This window comes from Agelaius phoeniceus, chromosome 3, assembly GCF_051311805.1.
Source record: "Agelaius phoeniceus isolate bAgePho1 chromosome 3, bAgePho1.hap1, whole genome shotgun sequence".
Lineage (NCBI taxonomy): Eukaryota > Metazoa > Chordata > Aves > Passeriformes > Icteridae > Agelaius > Agelaius phoeniceus.
In genome coordinates this window covers 15,725,669-15,744,593 of record NC_135267.1, presented here as the reverse complement: position 1 = coordinate 15,744,593, position 18,925 = coordinate 15,725,669, and the positions used below count along the sequence as shown (strand labels likewise).

The following is an 18,925-nucleotide window of genomic DNA, read 5'->3' as shown; positions in this document are numbered from 1 at the left end:
CAGATGTTTTCTTACTGCAAACTTACTGCGCTTGCTGATGCTGACCTTTGGATTGTTCTTGGTTATTTTTACTGAGGTGAGAAAGACTCCATCAATTTCCTGCAGCAAATTTCATTGTAAATAGTGGTTTTCGGTTTTTTTTGGTTTTTTTTTGTTTGTTTGTTTGTCTGGTTTTTTTTTTATCTTTTTTTTTCTTTTGTGTTTTTTTTGTTTTGGTTTTGGTTTTTTTGTTTTGTTTTGATTTTTTTTGTTTTTTTTTTGTGATTGCAGTTGCTATCTATCTAGAATTACATGGGATAGTATATTAATGATAGTGGGAGTGTATTCAGCAACTGAACTAGGATTATATGGACTACTGTCTTGAGGAACTACTTGCTAATCAGACTTAAAACTCTCCATGGGAGGGTGTGCATTGGAGCAGATGTTGTTCATAAATTTAGTAAGAACTAATATTTTCATTTCAGGACATTTCTAGTTATTTAACACTACTAGTATCCTCTTTATAGCTTTTTAAATCTATACTGATCTAATCATAGGTCAGTAGATAGATACATTAGGTAATTATTTTTCTATCAATAGTATAATTTGGACAAGAAACTACCCTGTGGCATACCCTTGCAAGCTGCTGATTACGTGATGGATAGAGCCAAAGTAGTGACCAGACAGTAAAAATCAGTTGTCAGTGTAGAGAGGGGATAGAAATATAAGTTTTTGCACACTTGAATTTTCCTCCTTTGTTTTCTTGTTAATACTCTTTGGTTTTCATTTAATTAGAAATCTGAAGTTTTTTAGATCTTTAGTTACTTTTCTACCTATGTTAGTACATTTTGTTAAAAAGTTTGCTAAGGATGCAGGATTATGCAATCATGCTGTTTCTGTCTTCTAACTTTTTTGCAATGACATTTAAATCTTTTGGACAAGTTCCAAAAATTTGACAGACACGGATAAGTCTGAAATTTTTTGGATTTGTAGGATCCTAGGATAGTTCACATGTGAAGGGGCCTTGGGAGATCTCTAGTGCAACCTCCTGCTCAAAGCAGGGCCAGCCAAGGGTTCAGACCAAGTTATTCCGGGATTTCCAGGTGGATTGTGAAATCCTCCAGTGGAAGAGATGGTATATCTGGGCAGCCTGCAGCACTGCTGGACTGTGTTGAGAAAACTTTCCCCTATACACAGGCCAAACCTTCCTATTTTCACCTTTTCCCTGTTTTATGTCACCCTTGTTTCACACTCCTGTGAGGAGCATGACTGTGGGAGCATCAGCATTGCTGAGCTGCTGTTGGATCCCTCAGAGCTGTCTCCTCAGCACAATAAACAGGCCCAGTTCTCTCAGCCTCCTCTCACAGGGCAAGTGCTCCAGCTCTGACCACCATGAGTGGTGACCCCACTGACCTTGCTCCACTTTGCCAATGTCTTTCCTTTCTGGGGAGGAGAGGGCAGGTCTGGCCCACTGTTGCACATACATGCAGTCTCACGAGTACCTACTAAAGGAATCACTTTTCTGCAATTTCTCTATGTTCTATACAATAGGCAGCCTGATAGATGATAACAGCCATAAAGTCCAACAATAAAAAAATACCTGCATAATAAATTAAACTTGTAATGGATGCTGTATTTTCAGATATGCCCAAATTGAAAAGACCTTCAGTGCCTCATGGGATGGAATCTAGTCATAAGGGAAGAATCTGTAAAATACTTGAGTTTATCAATATGGATGCTTTCAGCAGTTCCCCTGTGTAATTTCATCCTATACCTAAAAGTTGTTTTTTTTCAATCTGTAACATCGCAAATAGATGCTTTCCCCTCCTGAGAAACACTAAATACCCATTTTTGTTTCTTCTCATACTGGCCTGATTTTGCATCTCTGTCATTCCTTTTTGACTTGTCTTTCAGAATTCTTTCTGAGCATTATTTTACTAGCCGCTTTTCTTGCTTGAGAGCTGAGGTGATTCAACTTGAGTTAATGCAGTTACAAAGCTTCAGTTTGTATTTGTCTAAAACAGGTGACATACACATGTAGATCTGGCCCACAATTATCTAACAGGTATTAAATTAATCACTGGCAGAGGTATTGTTTTACTTGTGTCTGATGTAAGAAGAATTATTCCCTTATCCTCCCTGAATCATCCCCACTAGCTGTGTGACTTAATGAGTATGTGTACATAAAGTGAAGGAATGTTGTTAATACAATACATGAATGTGTTTCTGGGTGAATATAGTGAGCCAGTGCTCATGGCTGATTGTACTGTCCTTATAACCCCTCCCAACCACTCTTGGTACACTCAATATTTTTACTTTTAAGTTACCAATTCTTAGGAGTTTGGATGCCATTTTTATTACTGGAAACCTTTTAGGATGGTCACTTCTTATGAATTAACTTCATTTTAATTTGTTCAACTATTGAGCCATCTGCCTTTTTTTTTTTCCATGACTCAAAATTCAATAGCCTTGCTTTCAATTAAAATGTAATGCCTTGGACAGAAGATGAGCCTTCATGTATGTTTCCAGTATTTTCTGTTTCTAAAAATATGCTGGGAATTTTTGTTAACGCTGTTTTGGTATTCAGAGTTCCCACTATGTAATTTTTTAATGAACCTTAAATTAAAAATGCTCTCTCTAATTTAGAGCTGTCAATGATTTGGTGATTGTTATTTTGCACTGGCATTGTCTCATTCTTCCTCTTACAATTCAAACATTCTTTCATTACCCTGCAGAAAAAGTGTACTTTGAGTACTAGATAATCTTGATATACATAATAGTACATGCATGCAAGAAGTTGGTGATACCCCCATTCCAGAAATCATTCCCATTAATAGAAACATATGATTGTTTCAGAGGGCTTGACCTTGTTAACAGCAGCCCATGATTCTTGATTGAAGCAGTGCCAGTACTGCAAGTGCAAAGGCAAGAAAAGTCAGATAGGCTGCAAAATTCCTTTAAGTGGGAGGCAAATGTTGACAGCAGAAAGAATTGTGAGATTTAATTTTTTTGGTGGGTTGGACAGACTGACAAGAAGAAAATTATTTTTTGAAGAGTTTTGACATGACTCTTAAGTGTAGCAAAAGGATGTTTTTACTCTGGGGTGCCTAATTTTAATAGAAAAAATATATTCATTAGAGAAGTTTTGTAATAGGTGTCAAGGACTTTGAAGAGAAATGTAATTAACATCATTTTATTGGCACTGTAAGAGTAAAGCAGAGAATACTGAAAAAGAGCTACTAACTTAGCTTTCTGTTTTATAAATCCATGAAGGAAAAAGAAGCTAGTCCCCTCAAAAAAATTACACATAAATGGGCTGACAATATTTCCAGAATTTTACAGCTCAAATTCTGGAGATAGGTCAGGATAAATTTTCATAGAGAATAATATCTCTAAAAAGATCTAGCTAGAAATGGGGTTTTGTCCCTGATACTTCTCTAGTCAGGGCCTCTTTTTGCATGACTGAAGTATGCATGTTTTCTTCCAATGAAGAGGAATGAGAGATGTGTGTTACACAGAAGCAGATGCAAGATTACTGTGTTAATGGTGAAAGGTAAAAACGAGGCGTATTTGAGGATTGATACTGGGGGAGGTAGTTGAATCGCTCTATGTCTCCCTGGTTTCATTTGGTTAGCTCAGAGCAAAAATGAGTGGAAAATATATGAAGTGTCTTCTTAAAATGCTTTATTTTTGCTTTTTACCTAAGATCAGTGGTGCAGAAAAAGTACCACTGAGATCCTTGTGTTTGTGCTCTGTGGAGGAATGCTGTTGATTATGGACATTTTATTTCCACTGGTGTAGTGGGTTGACACTGACTGGATGCCAGGCACTCAGGAAAGCCACTTGCTCACTCCCCTCAGCATCTGGACAGAGGAGAGAAAATTTAATGAAGGATTCATGGTTTGAGATAAGGACTGGGAGAAAACACCCATCAATTGCCATCAAAGGCAAAACAGGCTCAACTTAGAGATATAAAGTGAGTCTGTTGCTAACAAAATCACAGCAGGATAATAAGAAGTAAAATAAAACAATAAAACCACCTTCCCCCGCCCTGTTCCCCCTCCTTCCCAGCTCTACCTCCTTCCCCAGCAGCACAAGGAGACAGGGAATGGGAGTTATGGTCAGTTCATCACCCATAGCTTTTCCTGCTGCTCAGGGACAGGAATCCTTCCCCTGCTGCACCATGGATCCCTCCCATGGGAGACAGTTCTCCCAGAACTTCTCCAGCATGTGTTCATCTCACAGGAAGCCTCTCCCTGTGCACTGCTGCAATGTGAGTCCATCCCACAGGCAACAGTTCCCCTCAAACCTCACTTTTCCATGAGTTGCAGTCCTTCAAGGACAGGCTGCTCTAGCATGGGTCCCTCTCACCTCAGGTCTTCCATGTAGTCACAGCCACCTGCTCTGGTGTGTGGCCTTGCATGTGCTGTGAGTGGATCTCTGCATCCCGATGGATCATCATAGGCTGCAGGGGTCCAGCCTGCTTCACCGTGACCTTCACCACAGGCTGCAGAGGAATCTTGACTCTGGTGCCTGGAGCATCTCCTGCTCCTCCTTCTTCACTGCCTTTCATGTCTGCAAAGTTTATCTTCTCACATTTTCTCACTCTTCTCTGGCTGCAATTACAACTGCCCCACAATTTTTGTTTTGTTTCTTCTTAAACATGTTATTACAGAGATGTAACCACGATTTATAGTTGTCCCAGCCTTGGCCAGCAGCATGTCCATCTTTGGAACCACCAGTAATTGGCTCTGCCAAGCACTGAGGAAGCTTCTGGCAGTTTCTCTTACGAGCCACCCCTGTAGCTCCCCCTACTTCCAAAACCAGGCCATGCAGACCTAATACAGCTGGTCACAAGATCCTATACTGCCTATCGCTTTCTGTAAGCAGCAGCACACGTTCCCCTGCACTAAGAACACAGTGTGCAGCCAGCAGCAAAGCATTAAAGAACTGCCTGCTCTGTGTCAGGACAGCACTTGGGCTACCACCAGTGCCAGGGACCATCCTGGTGCAGATGAGTGACACTGGATTGTGTTGGCATGTTCCAGCTCTTAGGGCAGGATGGTGACTGCGACTGACCTTTTTGACATGTGCAGGAATGTAATCAAAAGCTGTATGGCTGTAGTCCTGTGGCCACCATCTCTTGGTGACTCTGCTTGAGCAGGGGAGGTTCCACTAGATGGTTCTCTGCAGTTCCTTTTGTGCCTCCATGGTTCTGTGACTCAAATCACACTCAAGCTAAGAAAGCCCCTCCAGATTTCATGACAGGGGAAGGTTTGAATGATTCCATATGCTCATGAAGAGCCAGGTTTGTCTCCCACAAGTCAATTGTCCATGTGGCAGCCACCTCTTTTCCTTTGGGGGATTTATCAGTGGCTGCACAGAAAACTAACAAGCTAAACACAAACATGAGGGGTGCAATGAATGCAACATCTCACTAAAGGCATTGGTTCTGTTTGTGTAGTGTGTGTTGCAGTTGACCGTTGTTTTTGCAGTTGGCAAGTAAAAATTTTCAGCTAAAGCAACTAGCTGCATGTCAGTGCTGTGAGGAAGTTGGCAGCTTGATTCTGGCCAGGATTCCTTCATAAGATTGTCTTAATGCTTCTTTTCTGTGGTGGTACTAGTCATGGAGAGACATGAAAAGTGTACACAGTAGTGGCTGACTGTAGTTCAATACAAAAATTGAATACAGTTTGTCTTGCTCCAGTAATTAGTGTATTGCCTCTGTCTTTTGAGAAGACCCCTCTTTTTGCTCCAGTCTTACTTGAAAGTAACAGTGCTTGACACAACACTGTTTTTTGATGACTTTGGTAGTCTTTGGCCAAGGTCTGAAGAGCCTGTAGCCTGTAGTGCCACACTGGGCATTAAACCTGAGGCTTTGTACAGGGCGTAGCATAGGGGCAAATTTCTCCATGAAGGCTTTGGGGTTTATTGTTAAAGTCTTTAAAGAAGAAGATGAAGAAGGAAAACCTTTTCAGAGGCTTTCTACCAGACATTACATTTGGGTTGGTATTATAGGCAGTGCCTGTGAGATAGAGTAATTGTAAATTGACTTCACTGTTCACTGCTTCATTGTGAGAAGAGTGGTAACAGGAGAAGTTCCTCTGGGGGATGTTTGGGATAAAGTGTAAGAAAACAGGTGTGGAAGGACAAGAGATTTCCTAATAAGTTGTTGATGTCTTTGGCAAAACCAAGAAAAAGTTGGTCACACTGTGGAAACCAAATACAGATAGAAAGGTACCCCCATACGAAATGTTCACTACCCCATTTTATACACAAGTGGGTACCAGAGAACAGAATGACAAAAGCAGCAGTTAAGTTTTGTACCTGTTATCCCCCTAACCTGAAAAAGCTTTTTAAAGGTGTCTTTAGATTTTCAGATGCATTTTTTGATGGGGAATAGATCCTTAGCCCCAGGCTTGAGCATTTGATTTGACTTTATTTTTGCAATTGTTAGTAGGGGCTGTTTTTGTCTGAAGTAGTATCATTCCTGACACTGGTAAGAGGGCATACAGTAGTTCCCTTGTTGGTAGTGTGTCCTACCAGGCTCGTGCCCAGCATGGCTGCGGGACCTCCATGGGGATCACTTCCTTGCCACTTGTGAGTCAGTGAAACCAGCCTGGCCTCTCCGCTGATGGCGCTCACCCCACCTCATGGAGGTTAGAATGTCACGTTCCATCCTCCTTAGATTCCCCCGCACTGTTTGGTGCTGTGTGCTGCGGGACCTCCCCCGGGATTGGCTCCTTGTCACCTGTGGTTCGATGAGAGAAACTTGGCGTGCTTGCTGAAGGCGCTCACTCCTCCTTGGGGAGGCATGGATGCCCTGTTCAATCTGTCTCTCACAGCATTCCATCCTCCTTGGATTCTCCTTCAGGGGCAGTGGGCTGCGGAACCTCCCTTGGGTTCGGCTCCTTGCCACCTGCGTTTCTCTGTAAGAATGCTGGCGCCCCCACTGTTGGCGCCTGCTCCTCCCAGAAGAGGCACGGATGAACCAGTCCTGCCTTAGAGCTCGTCCCTCATCGCGTTCCATCTCCCTTAGATACTCCCTCAGTGTTTGGCTGGAAGATCTGCCCAACCTCTGCCGGGATCGGCTCCTTATTGCCCTCGGTTCTATGAAAGAAACCTGGTATTCCTGCTGACGGCGCTTACGCCTCCCTGAGAGGGCACGGACGCGCTGTTTGGTCCTTCGGCCCTTGTCACGCGCGGTGCTCCGAGCCCTGCTCTGCTGCCGTCTCCTGCTCCTTGAGTGGTTGTAGCCCTGGGCCTGCTGGGCCCTGGTGTGGTCATCATGATGCCTCCTTGGATACCTGCTTCGGCTCTTCTCTTGGGCCCTGCCACGGCTGCCCCCACGGCTGCCCCCACGACTGCCCCCACGGCTGCCCCCACAGCTTCTGCTGTAAGACTTGCGGTGCTGGCGTCCTGGGGAATTATGCTGACCTCTTTCTGCAGAGCTGGACCCAGCTTGCTCTCCTGGAGTACGGCTGGCAGAGCTGATGGACTCCTCTACAGAGTGCACCTCAGAGTTACTGTCTCCCACCATGTGGAATGTATGTGGAAAAGGTGACTGGCATATCAGGCCCTCCACTCTTCTGTGGAGCCACTCCACCATGCAGTAAAAACAGAAAGGGTGCCAACGCCAGCTCATGGAAGGTTGGTCATTAATGCCCGCCCGGCAGATCGGGCAACTTAGGTTCTCCGAAGCACCTGGACGGGCAGCCCGGGATACCTGGCTGGTGCTGGCAGCAAGGGAAGAGGTGCCGCTTTCTGCAAAGTCTTCCTCTGAGGCCATTTTGTCCTGCAAACCAAAGAGATAAGCTGATGTGTTCCCTGGTGCTGGGGACACAATCTGCAGCCAGCAGCAAAGCTACCAAAGTCGAGCCTTAAAGAACTGCCCACTCTGCCTCAGGATGGCACCAATGGGCTGCCACCAATGCCAGGGACCATCCTGGGGCAGATGAGTGACACTTGAGTGTCTTGGCATGTTCTAGCTCTTGAGGCAGGATGGTAACTGACCTCTCTGATATGTGCAGGCAGGAGCTGGGAGGCTGGGAAAGGAATTCCTGGCCTCTCAGCAGCTGCAGACAGAGCCTGAGTGCATGGCAGATTGGGACCAGCACCCCAGGTCCTGTCAGTGTCCTTGTCCAGCAAATCTTCTTTGTGCCCTCAGAAAGCACACAATGGGATGGGGATCCTTTTTCCCTTCACCCTCAGATGTCTGTCCCCAGTGGAGGAGGCCAGACACTGTGGCCTTTCAGAGCTTCCCCAAGCATCCAAAATGCTTGTTGTCACATGTGTCACAATGACTCCCTGGTGACATTGTGGGGCTTTCGGGGACCACACCCAGAAGACACAAACTCCAGCCCTAAGGAATCAAAATTTCCAAAATAACTCATCTTACACAGCTGTTCCACTGTCAAGCAAAATCCTAATGCCATATTTTGCATATAAATTCACAGGTTACACTAATCATACTCATCCCTATGTTCTGTTTTAGAAATAAACCAGCTCAAGGCATTTCTTACCCCTCAGTCAACTTTGCAGGTCAAAAGAGGTGATACTCACTCAAGCAGTCTGTCCAGTGTGCAGCTCCCCAGTAGAGATGGACATAAGTAGAGATGGACATACTGGAGAGTGTCAAGTAAGGATTCACAGGGATGATGAAGGGTCTAGAACATCTCTTCTACAAAGACAGAACTAGGAATGCTGCCTCCAGGCTGTTCAATCTGGAGAAGACTCCATAGGGGATCTTTTCCAACATATACCAGTAACTGAAAGGAAGGTACAAAGAAGACAGAACCAGGCTCTTTTGAGGGGTGCCCAGAACACAGAACTTCTCTCTGAATATTGGAGAACTTTTTTTTACTGTGAGGGTGACCAAGCACTGTCAGGGTGCTTGTGGACTCTCCCTCCTTGGAGATGATACTCAGAAGCTGTCTGGCTGTGATCATGGGCTAATTGGCACTGCTTCCTGGTAGAAACCTGATGTCCCCAGTGTCCCTGCTGCCTTCTGCTGGAATTCTAGGCTCACAGCCTGGCCCTCATCATGATCCCTATTAATTTGATTCTCTCTCTGTATTTGACCTTGAGTGCTGCAGGAGCTCCCCTGAAATGGGTTCTCTGTTGCCTTTCATTCCTTGGAAGAAACTCAACTCCCCACTGCTGTTTCTTGTGCCTCCCATAATAAGCTGGGACTGGCTCTTCTGGGTTTAGAGCTCAGCCCTTGTCATGGAGTAAAACCAATTAAAGTGCCACAGGCTTGTCTCAGTCTTGGTTGATCAACAAACTCTTGTTCACATAAGTCTGATAAGCCCAGCTGAAGTAGTCTTGCATTAGCTTCAGCAAAAACACCACTTTCATTTCAGAACTTCCATGTATTCTCAGTCAAAAACAAAACACAAGGCTGGGACTGGTTGCAAGGCCTGGTAGATGATTCAAAGTGGAGCATTTTGTCCTAACCTTTAGTACCCATCCCTACTGACCATACAGGATTTTAAGTGTCTTCAGCTTTCCAGGAGAAAGAGTTTAATTGTTTATACAGCCAATGGCATCCTTGCCTGTATCAGCAATAGTGTGACCAGCAGGACCAGTGCAGTGATTGTTCCTCTGTACTCAGCACTGCTGAGGCCACACCTTGAATGTTGTGTTCAGTTCTTGGCCCCTCATGAAGACTCTGGGGGGCTGGAGCGAGTCCAGAGAAGGGAGCTCTGAGCTGGGGAAGGGTCTGGTGCACAGATCTGATGAGGAGCAGCTGAGGGAATTGTAGCTGTTTAGCGTGGAGACAAGGAGGCTCAGGGGGACTTCACTGCTCTCTTCAACTACCTGGAAGGAGGTTATGGTCAGGTAGGGCTTGGTTTCTTCTCCCAGGCAAGTAGTGGCAGGATGAGAAGACACAGCCTCAGGCTGTGTCAGGGGAAGTTCAGGTTGGACAGCAGGAACCACGTCTTCTTCGCAAAAACAGTTACCAAGTATTGGAACAGATTACGCTGGGAAATGACTGCCCTGGAAATATTTAAAGGACGTGTAGATGTGGCACTTAGGGATGTGGTTTAGTGGTGGACTTGGCAGAGCTTGATTAACAGCTGAACTTGATCATCTTAAAGGTCTTCTCCAACTTAAACTTCCATGGTTCTAGTGAAATGTATGTGTACATGTAGATTGACTTTCCCCACCTGCCTTTTAGAATTATCTAATTTAGTACTGTGTTCACAATACATTTGGGAAATTCCTATATTTCATTTAGTACTTACTGTGCTTGTAACACTTTTCCCTCTTTATGTGCCTTTGTCTCTCCCCTCTGTACCCCCATAGCACAGCCCTTTGTATAATTGCATTGGAATTTTTGCTATTTTCAAAGACCTTTTTTCCTATTAAACCTACCCAAAATGAGTTACTTACTTAACTGATGCTTGCTGCTTTCCAGATTAATCTTCCTGAAGCTTGCTGCTTCCAGATTAATTAAACTGAATGCAACATACCACATTTTTTTACATGTGTTCAAGTATTTTACAATAATGAAATGTTCTTCTGATGCTTTTAGTGATTGTAACTGATTTTAATCCTAAATTATTGAAGATATATCCCATTTGAAGTATTTTAGGTGTGTTCTCTGGGAGGTTTTAAAAAAGCTTATGACTGTAACATTAGAGAACTGTCTGCTGGTGCAGGCTTTAAATAAATTACTTGATCTCATAAAAGCAGCATAAACATTTATTAACAAATCATGACATGGGCTGTTCTTTTCAACACATTTTTTCTTTATGCTTGTTGGAAGTCAAAGAAACTTGTATATGAATGTTATAGAGTGCTGTGGCTGTGTTCCTCCTTTCCACTCTTGCTTCCCCATCCTTGAAGCAGCATGTTTCTGAGACCCACAGCTGTCCCTTTTCAGCTGTAATTCAGTTATAATTAGCTCATTATAAGCATTGCCATTTTCTGTGCTGTCAACAATGTCACTGCTGTAAAAGCAGATTTTCAATAGTACCTGTGCTGTCAGGAAGCTCTCAGGCACTATATATGATGCTCTTTGCTGGATGATGAATTCAATTATTTGTTATTATCCGTTGGTTATAGAGCTTTAGGGAATAAAGAATTCAGAATTATTCTACCTGAATATAGTTTTTGGGTTTTTTTAATAGTTACATATATTTATTTATTTATTTATTTATTTATTTAATGGTCTTTATTGCATTTCTTAATTGAAGACTTTTTTTGAGCAAGAGTTAACTATTTCTTATCTTCTTTTGTATAACCTTTAACTAATTCAGAAGTATTTGAACGGAAACTCAGTAACAACAAGAAGTTGCTTCAGTTTTCTGGTATTTGTACTGAAAGTTAGCTATTGCAGTTAGAATCCAGCTTAGTTCTGGCAGGTCACATTTACAAAAAGCATCAAGCTGTGATGATGTTATTCCCTTTAAGAGACTGACAGCTGGAATTGTAAGCCTCATCTATTCCTGCTCCTGCTGAGATCATTTGGCTTCCCTTTCAGCTGGGGCAGAATTAGTTGTGGAGTGTGACCTGTGGGCTGTCACCTCTGCCTCCCAGCACTGCTGAGAGCCCAGGTTCTCTTAAGGACAGCAGTCCCTGTCACCTGAGTGTGGACAGCAGAGGTGTTCAGTGCACGGTCTGGGTGGGAATGTGTAAGTTTAAACTTCCTAAGGATGACACCTACCATGTCACTGATTGTTCTGTTTCGTGATATTTTTCAGAAATGGAAAAATTTCAGGGTTCAGAAGGCAAGAAGGAAGATGAAGAAAAGAAATATCTTGATGTTATCAGCAACAAAAACATAAAGCTGTCAGAGAGAGTTCTGATCCCTGTCAAGCAATATCCAAAGGTACTGTAAATCTAGTCTAACAGTTGTTTAATATTTGTTAATAAAATTATGAAAAAGTTGCACACAACCATTTTTATTGAGTCATGATATGCAGGCTTTGTGGTAGTCAAAAAAGAAAACTCCTATATAAATGTGTCTGTTGCATGTTAGCTCTTAGATGTTTTAGCTTCTGTCTCAGGGCCTTTCAGAAAAGCAATTAAAGTGAATGAGATTTTTTTTCAAATTCAGGTAGGTTTTTTTGGGTTTTTTTGGTTTTTTTTTTTACATATATCATCCTTTTATAAAATAAAATACCAGTTGCTCAAGAATAAAAGGTTCCAGTAACTCCAAAAAGCTTCCTCATGGAAGAGTTGGGGGATTTTCTGCGGTGTAGTAAGTTTTAAAAGATCAAGTGTCAGGATTACTGCAGGCTGTGACTGACAATGTTCCTTGCTGTTGATAAACATCAAATGTTTTAGCATCTAAGACTTTCTTATTAGTTCTCATTGCTACATACTTTAATGCAGAAAAAGGATTTTATTTCTTGCAAAATTTAGCTACTCATGGGAAGTTTTTAATTTTGTATTTTATAAGAGATTATTGGGTTTTTTTTTTTGGAACTTGGGTGTTTGGTTTTTTATACAGTTTTTAATTTTACATAAACAGTTATTCCAATAGTATTCATACTGAAATTATAAACATCTCTATTTGTCTCCAGAGTATTTTTTCCTTGCTGATTTATTATCACATGGCACATGGTTCACCATTAGCCTTGATTACACTTTGAGCTTTTTGCTTTATACTTTCATCAGAGCAATAAATTACAATTGGTAAAAAGCTCATCAAACAAAATGAAAGGTGTAAAAAAAATTGAGATTCAATGATTCCAGCTGACACTTACCTCCTGACTAGTGAATATAAAACTGAGATAATGTAATAATCCAAACGTTAAAGACCTTAGAAACACATACAGTGCTATAAGGAATTACTTTCTTACTGCATAGCCTGAGGTGCTTTGCCTTGATTTGTGGTATTTTGTGTAAATGCTGTAGGTGACCTGAAGTTCTTATTCAGGATGTAATAGTGCTGTAACTTCGTAACAGCAGTGTGATAATTATTCAGAATACTGTTTGATGAAGGTAGTAGAATAAAAGATAAACTGTTTAAAAGACAAAACACTATCATCTATCCAATATAGCACCTGAATGTGATTAAATTAGCTTCATTTACTTTAATGAATGTGTCAAATTAATGAATAGTAAAAGATATAAGGCATTTTTTACAGCTTTTGAGTGGTGGAGCAAAAGAAATCAGTGGGATGGAAATGAAATACTTATTCAGTAATGCAGAATAATCTCTTGCAGGGTTTCTGTAGTTGATTTGCTAGCAATATTCTGTGCTTGGCATGGAATTATTCCCAGAACTGCAGGTTTCCTGATACTGTCTCTAGGAACTATCTTTCAAGGACTGCATTTACGCTTAGTATCAAACAGCTGATTGCTCTGATCTAGTGTCTTGTCTTTTCTGGGTAATTGTATACATTAGGCAAATCAGCACACAGCAGTTGCTTCAGCTTGCTTTATAAATAATGAAAAAAACATAAAAAATAATTAAGAGGATTTGTTTTATATATTTGGTAGAATATGTTAATAATAGCAGTTGATCTGACCTTTTATTTATAAACAGCTAAGATAATTATCGTATTATTTCACTTAGGAGTCATTTCTATTTGAAAGATCATTATTATAAATCATTTATTCATTGTTTGCTGATAAGCTTTTTTGGGCAGTGCTAGGTAAGCAGGGTTCTGAAAACATGCAGAAAGTGTCCAGGTGTATACAATTGTTGAAAAAAATTCTGCCCAGTTAAAAACCATGTAAAACAACAGTTTACAGGCTGTCTGTTTAGGAATGAGGGCAGCTCTTGGAAGACATTTGCACTTACTTTAACTTCATGTAAAAATACAAATTGCTCCAAGGGAACCTTTGGCCTAAAAATTTATTATGGTCTGTAGGCTAAGCTTCAATGACAGCTGTAGAGTCAGCAGCAGCATTTTAAGGTTTGAGCAAAAGTTAACACAAAATGCTTCTAGTGGCTAAATAGTTCTTGAAGTTGCAGAATAAGCCTTATGAAATTGTCTCTACTCAAGTGTCCACAGTCTGGTGCAGACAAAAGGAAGAGAATATGAAAGGCTGTGATTAGCAACAGCTGTCTCATGTTACCAGCTGGTAAAGACAGAGGCCTCTTTCCTCTGCTCTAAAACAGGGATCTAAAATAGAGATGGGGTGTTAGTTGATACACCAGCAATGATCTCTTCTAAGATTAATGATCTTAAATATCAGTACCCAGGTAAAAACAGCATCTCATTTACACACACTCCTCTATGCAGCAGATATTTTTAATCAATCCAGTCACAATTTCTCTTGAAATAGTGATGCAACGTCTTTGTTGATTGTTGATCCTTCTTTCTGTCCCATAATGCCTTTTTTTTTAATTAACTTTCATGATATGTGAATTCCAACTAAGGCTTGCATGAAAATACTTCAGGGTTTGTTTAAAAAGACTTCAGCACAGATCAGTGTGAATTTATTTCCAATACATCACAGATAGGAAAAGAGTGGGTTATTAAAAAAATAAAAAAAAAAACCCAAAAAATCTGAAATTATCTTGTTGCTGAGAAACAAAAGTGATGGTTTAGACACTTGGTGGGAAACGTTGTCATTTGCATGACAATACAGATTTTTTGCCATTTACTTTCTTGTAGTTTGGCTTTTGCTGTTTTCTATAGTTCCTACCTTTTTCTGTGATAACTCATTTAAGGAGCATTTAAACTGGGCTTTGAAAATTTGTTCCTTTGCACAGTTTAAGAATTTGAGAGTTTGTTTAAAGCCTCAGCTTCATGTAGCACATAAAATAGGAAGTTCTTGTTTGCAAACTTGTCTAGTACACATTGTAAATTAAAATATTGCTGACTTTGGTGAAATTCTGCCCTCATTTTCCCTGCCTTCAGCTTAGCTGGGTTTCAGCCATTTAGGAAAAGCTCAGTTTGTTAATTTCTTTTGCTTTCTGTGAGTGCAGATATATGAAATAGCTGATGAGTTAAAAGTAAACAGTATGTGTATAAAAGTCTTAAATATTGCAGTGCATCTGTCTTGGTTTGACCTCAACCAGCAACCAAGCCCCATGCAGGTGTTCACTCACTCCTGCACCAGTGGGATGGGAGAGAGATGGAATAGTGACAGTGGGCTGAGACAAAAGACTTTAATAGCTAAAGCAAAAGTTGTGCATGGAAGTGAAGCAAATTCAGGAATGTCTTCACTGCTTCCCATGGATAGGCAGGTGTTCAGCCATCTCGAGGGAACAGGGCCCATCACAGCTAATGGTGACTTGGGAAGACAAATGCTATCATTCCAAATGTCTCCTCCTTCTCCCACCTTTATATGCTGGGCATGACGCTGTATGGTTTGGGATATCCTGTTGGTGTTTGGGGTCAGCTGGGTGTCCTCCCAGCTTCTTGAGAACACCCAGCCTCCTTGCAGGTCAGGTTGGATGAGGAGTAGAAAAGCCTTGACACTGTAAATGCTGCTCAGCAATATCAAAAACATCTGTATTATATCAACATTATTTTCAGCACAAATTCAAACACAGATCCAGACTGAAGAAAGTGATCTCTACCCCAGCCAAAACCAGCACAGCATCTGTTACTGTTTTGAAGATTCAGCACCAAATATTGTTAGTTTATATTGTTTTATGCTTCATAAACTCATGACTTCAAGCAAATAAATTAGACCAACTCAGCAGTGTTAAAGAATTCGTTGTGAAGGGTGAACTTTTCTTTTTTTATTCTGTCTTTGTCTAACTCAGACAAGTAACATGATTTTTATTTAGCATTCTCATTCTTTCATGTGTTGTTTCTCTCAAACCTGGTAGTTGCTGTTGTGCTTTCAAAACAACTGTTGTAATATTAATCATCTGCAGGTGATTTGTGTGTTTAGTTCACTTTGAAGTAAGATATGAAGAATAAGATATACTAATATGTCAATTAAATGGAATGACAAGAAAATAGAAAATTGCTAAGGGAAGTGGGACCTGGGCTGTTAGTGAGCTGAATGAGTAGCCATGACTTCTCTCTGTTATTTGTATTGTTTTAATGAAATAAGTACCTTGTTGTTGCATAAGGCAGGAGGAACATTTGATCCATCACTAATCCTGTAGATGTTTCAGGAGATTCTAAAAACTCCAGCATTTTTAGAAAAGGAATAAGGGTGAAGTATCTAACTACAGAATGGAGATTTTTACTTGCCTTGCCAGTGTTTTTTCCTCCTATGTAAGACAAGAAAAGCGTTTTTACTTGGTAAGATTCTGGAATTTAGACTGATGCCAGACTAAATCTAAAGATTTCACTGGTTTGGTATTTCAACTGAGTTCTTTAAAGAGAAGCCTGAACATTGGAAGACAGAAAATTATTAATTTACATGAAGTGTGTTGTACTGAAATTGATCCTGTATAGTTGTATAAATAAAGAATGCTTTCTCATATATCTTGAAAGATTTCTATCCCTACCTGGTCTTAATGAAATAACTGAATGTGCATCTTTGTAACAAAATAATGCCTTTACCTTTGTAAATGTGTGGAGAAGTTTCAAATTTCCTTTTTAGTTGAGGCCAATTAAATTTTCAAATTAAAGTGTAATTGTCACTCAGAATCTCTGATCTACACAGCACCAGAAATAATAGGGGCAGAAACTTCTTTAGGTACTGTGTTTAATCTGGAATTTATTAGTAATTGATTTTTTCCATTAAATTCCAATTTCTGGAGCCACTGATACACAGAAAATTATTCCAGAAAATTTATATAAAGTGTACTTAAGATTCATAAAAATCTAATGAAAAGATACTTCAACAAATTTTATTCAGTGGTGAAATACCAGGCCCTATTAAGCACTCAGATATTAGAAGAGGGGTCTTTTAAGTTTTCTAATATCTCAGTTCTGCTTCTTACCGAATTCCCTATTAATGTATAGTTTCAATTTTGATCATTAATTATATTTTAGATAGACCAGCAGAAATATTTCAAAATTCAAATTATAGTTTTTCAGGATTGTTGACTTTTTTTGCTTCAAATAAATAGTTATAACCAAGATATCTTCTTTAAATCACTTCCTGTATGAACTGTCCAACTAGTTCTGAAAAGTGAAATGAAATATGTGAACACTTGGAGAGGAAAGTTGGAAAAGTAGTTACCTTCCTGTACTTAAGCTGAGAGAAGAGGCGAAACTTCTCAAATCTCAAAACTCATTCTACTTCTCTGAAATTTTCTTGCAAGTGGTGCAATTCTGCTATTTAGTGCAGTTTTTCAGTATTTCTGATAGTACTCAAGACCCAAAATAGATACAAATCTTCTGTTCCATTTGATGCCAACAGACATATGGAAAGTCTAGACAAATACTTTAATTGTACTTTCAGTAAAATACAGAAAAACAAAATCACACAATTTGTTTTTCCCCCCTGACTTACTTAGGACCTGATATTTCATCCATCTCTCTACTTACCTATTCCAGGTGAGTTTAGGAAATGAGCCCTGAGTCTAATGCTTCTAGGGCCAATGCCAATCTTGTGGAGCTCTTGAATGGTTACAGGAGATACCTTTTATTATATAAAAATAATTTCTGTCCCCATTTTTGTTAATGTTTTATTTGTTTTCCTAACACTGCTGTTGAAATCAGCTCTGACAGCATTAGCTACCTTCTTTATCATGCTGAGAAATGCTGCTCTGTTCAGACCTCTTTAAAAATTGTTTCATAAAATTGTTCCTGACTGCAGAGAATAAAGAATATTCCAACTAGAATTTAGAGATTTGCCTTTCTATTTCATTTTACTATCCATGGCTGTATAAATCTTTAGCAGTGTAATTAAAACAGCATTAACATAGTTAAAAACAAGTAGTACAAAAAAATATTCCCAACATTAGGGCTTCTTTCCCTACCTTTGATTGCATGATGGTGAAAGATTTCTCATGAGGTATCTTCCCTTTATTTATACATGAAAATACATAGACCAGCCTTCATCCTTTATTGTTTTCTTCCTAAACTCATTCTTGAAATTACAGGCAGGGACACAAAATTGCTGTTTAGTGATTTACTGGGGTTTACTCAGTGCTGTTAGAGTGGTATTGCCTTCCATATTTCAAGGCAGACTTTTAGAGTAGTTGGAATTTACCGTTTCCTATTGCAGAGCACTCAAAGGCAAAAACTAAGATGGAAACACCCTTTGTACTCAATACATTTAATAAGTACACTGGTCTTTCTCCAAGGAGCTGAGTGTCTAGAAAACACAATGTAGGTAGAAAACGGGACAAATAAAAATATGAGCAGGAGAAAGTTGGTAGCTGGTAGCAGCTATGTGAAATCCAGACAAGTCCTAGCCCCTCCCCTTTGGGAGTGTTGGTCATGACTCATGTTTTCTAGGCCACCAAAAGTCTTACATTCCTCTCTATTATTCTTCATTATTCCTGTTTGAGGGGGAAAGAAAAATATAATTTTTAACACCACTTTAATAAAATAAGTGTGAGAGTGGGCAAAAATTCACCCTGCTTAAACGAACAGCTTTAATCAGGAGCATGATTTCATGTTAATAAAACACTGGTTGTGTATGATTGATTGTGGACACTTGCTCAACATATGCCCAAAGATACTTGGGGTTTTCTTTGCAATTACAGCAGCATTGTTTCTTTCTCTGCTCTTGGTATTAATGGATGATTTGAGGGCTAAATTTTGTCTTTAGTATCATCAGTACAAATTCAGTATTTTCAAAGGAATCTGCTTTTAGAATCTGAGGGGAGTTCAGCAAGCAAGTCTGTTGATGGTTCATGATAAATAGAATCTACCTCACTTCCACTTAAACTATGTTGCCTCTTAAGGACTAAAAAAGATAGTGAACAGTAAAAATTAAACTTTGTGTCTAAATACACAGAGAATAGTATCTACTAAAGCTTTCAAATTGGACCTATGCTTTGTGAGAACTGTAAAGCAAGCTGTTGGTTAGAGTGAGATTTTTCACAGTACCTTTGACTTCAGCAGGAGCAGAACTAAGCCAGTGATTTGTGTACTGATCAAAAAGCTCACCTATTTGT

The 18,925-nt window shown here is 40.1% G+C and overlaps 1 protein-coding gene across 9 annotated transcripts in view; it reads left to right on the top strand.

Moving 5' to 3' along the window:
• Nucleotides 1-18,925, top strand: part of KHDRBS2 (KH RNA binding domain containing, signal transduction associated 2) — a 340,503-nt gene that overhangs the window by 49,355 nt on the left and 272,223 nt on the right. For all 9 annotated transcript variants that reach the window (XR_013181236.1, XR_013181235.1, XR_013181233.1 and 6 more), the window contains exon 2: nt 11,688-11,815. Coding sequence is in view for 1 of the 9 variants with exons in the window: in XM_054629453.2 (XP_054485428.1) it covers nt 11,688-11,815 (128 nt within the window). In the remaining 8 variants the exon portion in view is untranslated. The remainder of the gene's footprint in view (nt 1-11,687; nt 11,816-18,925) is intronic.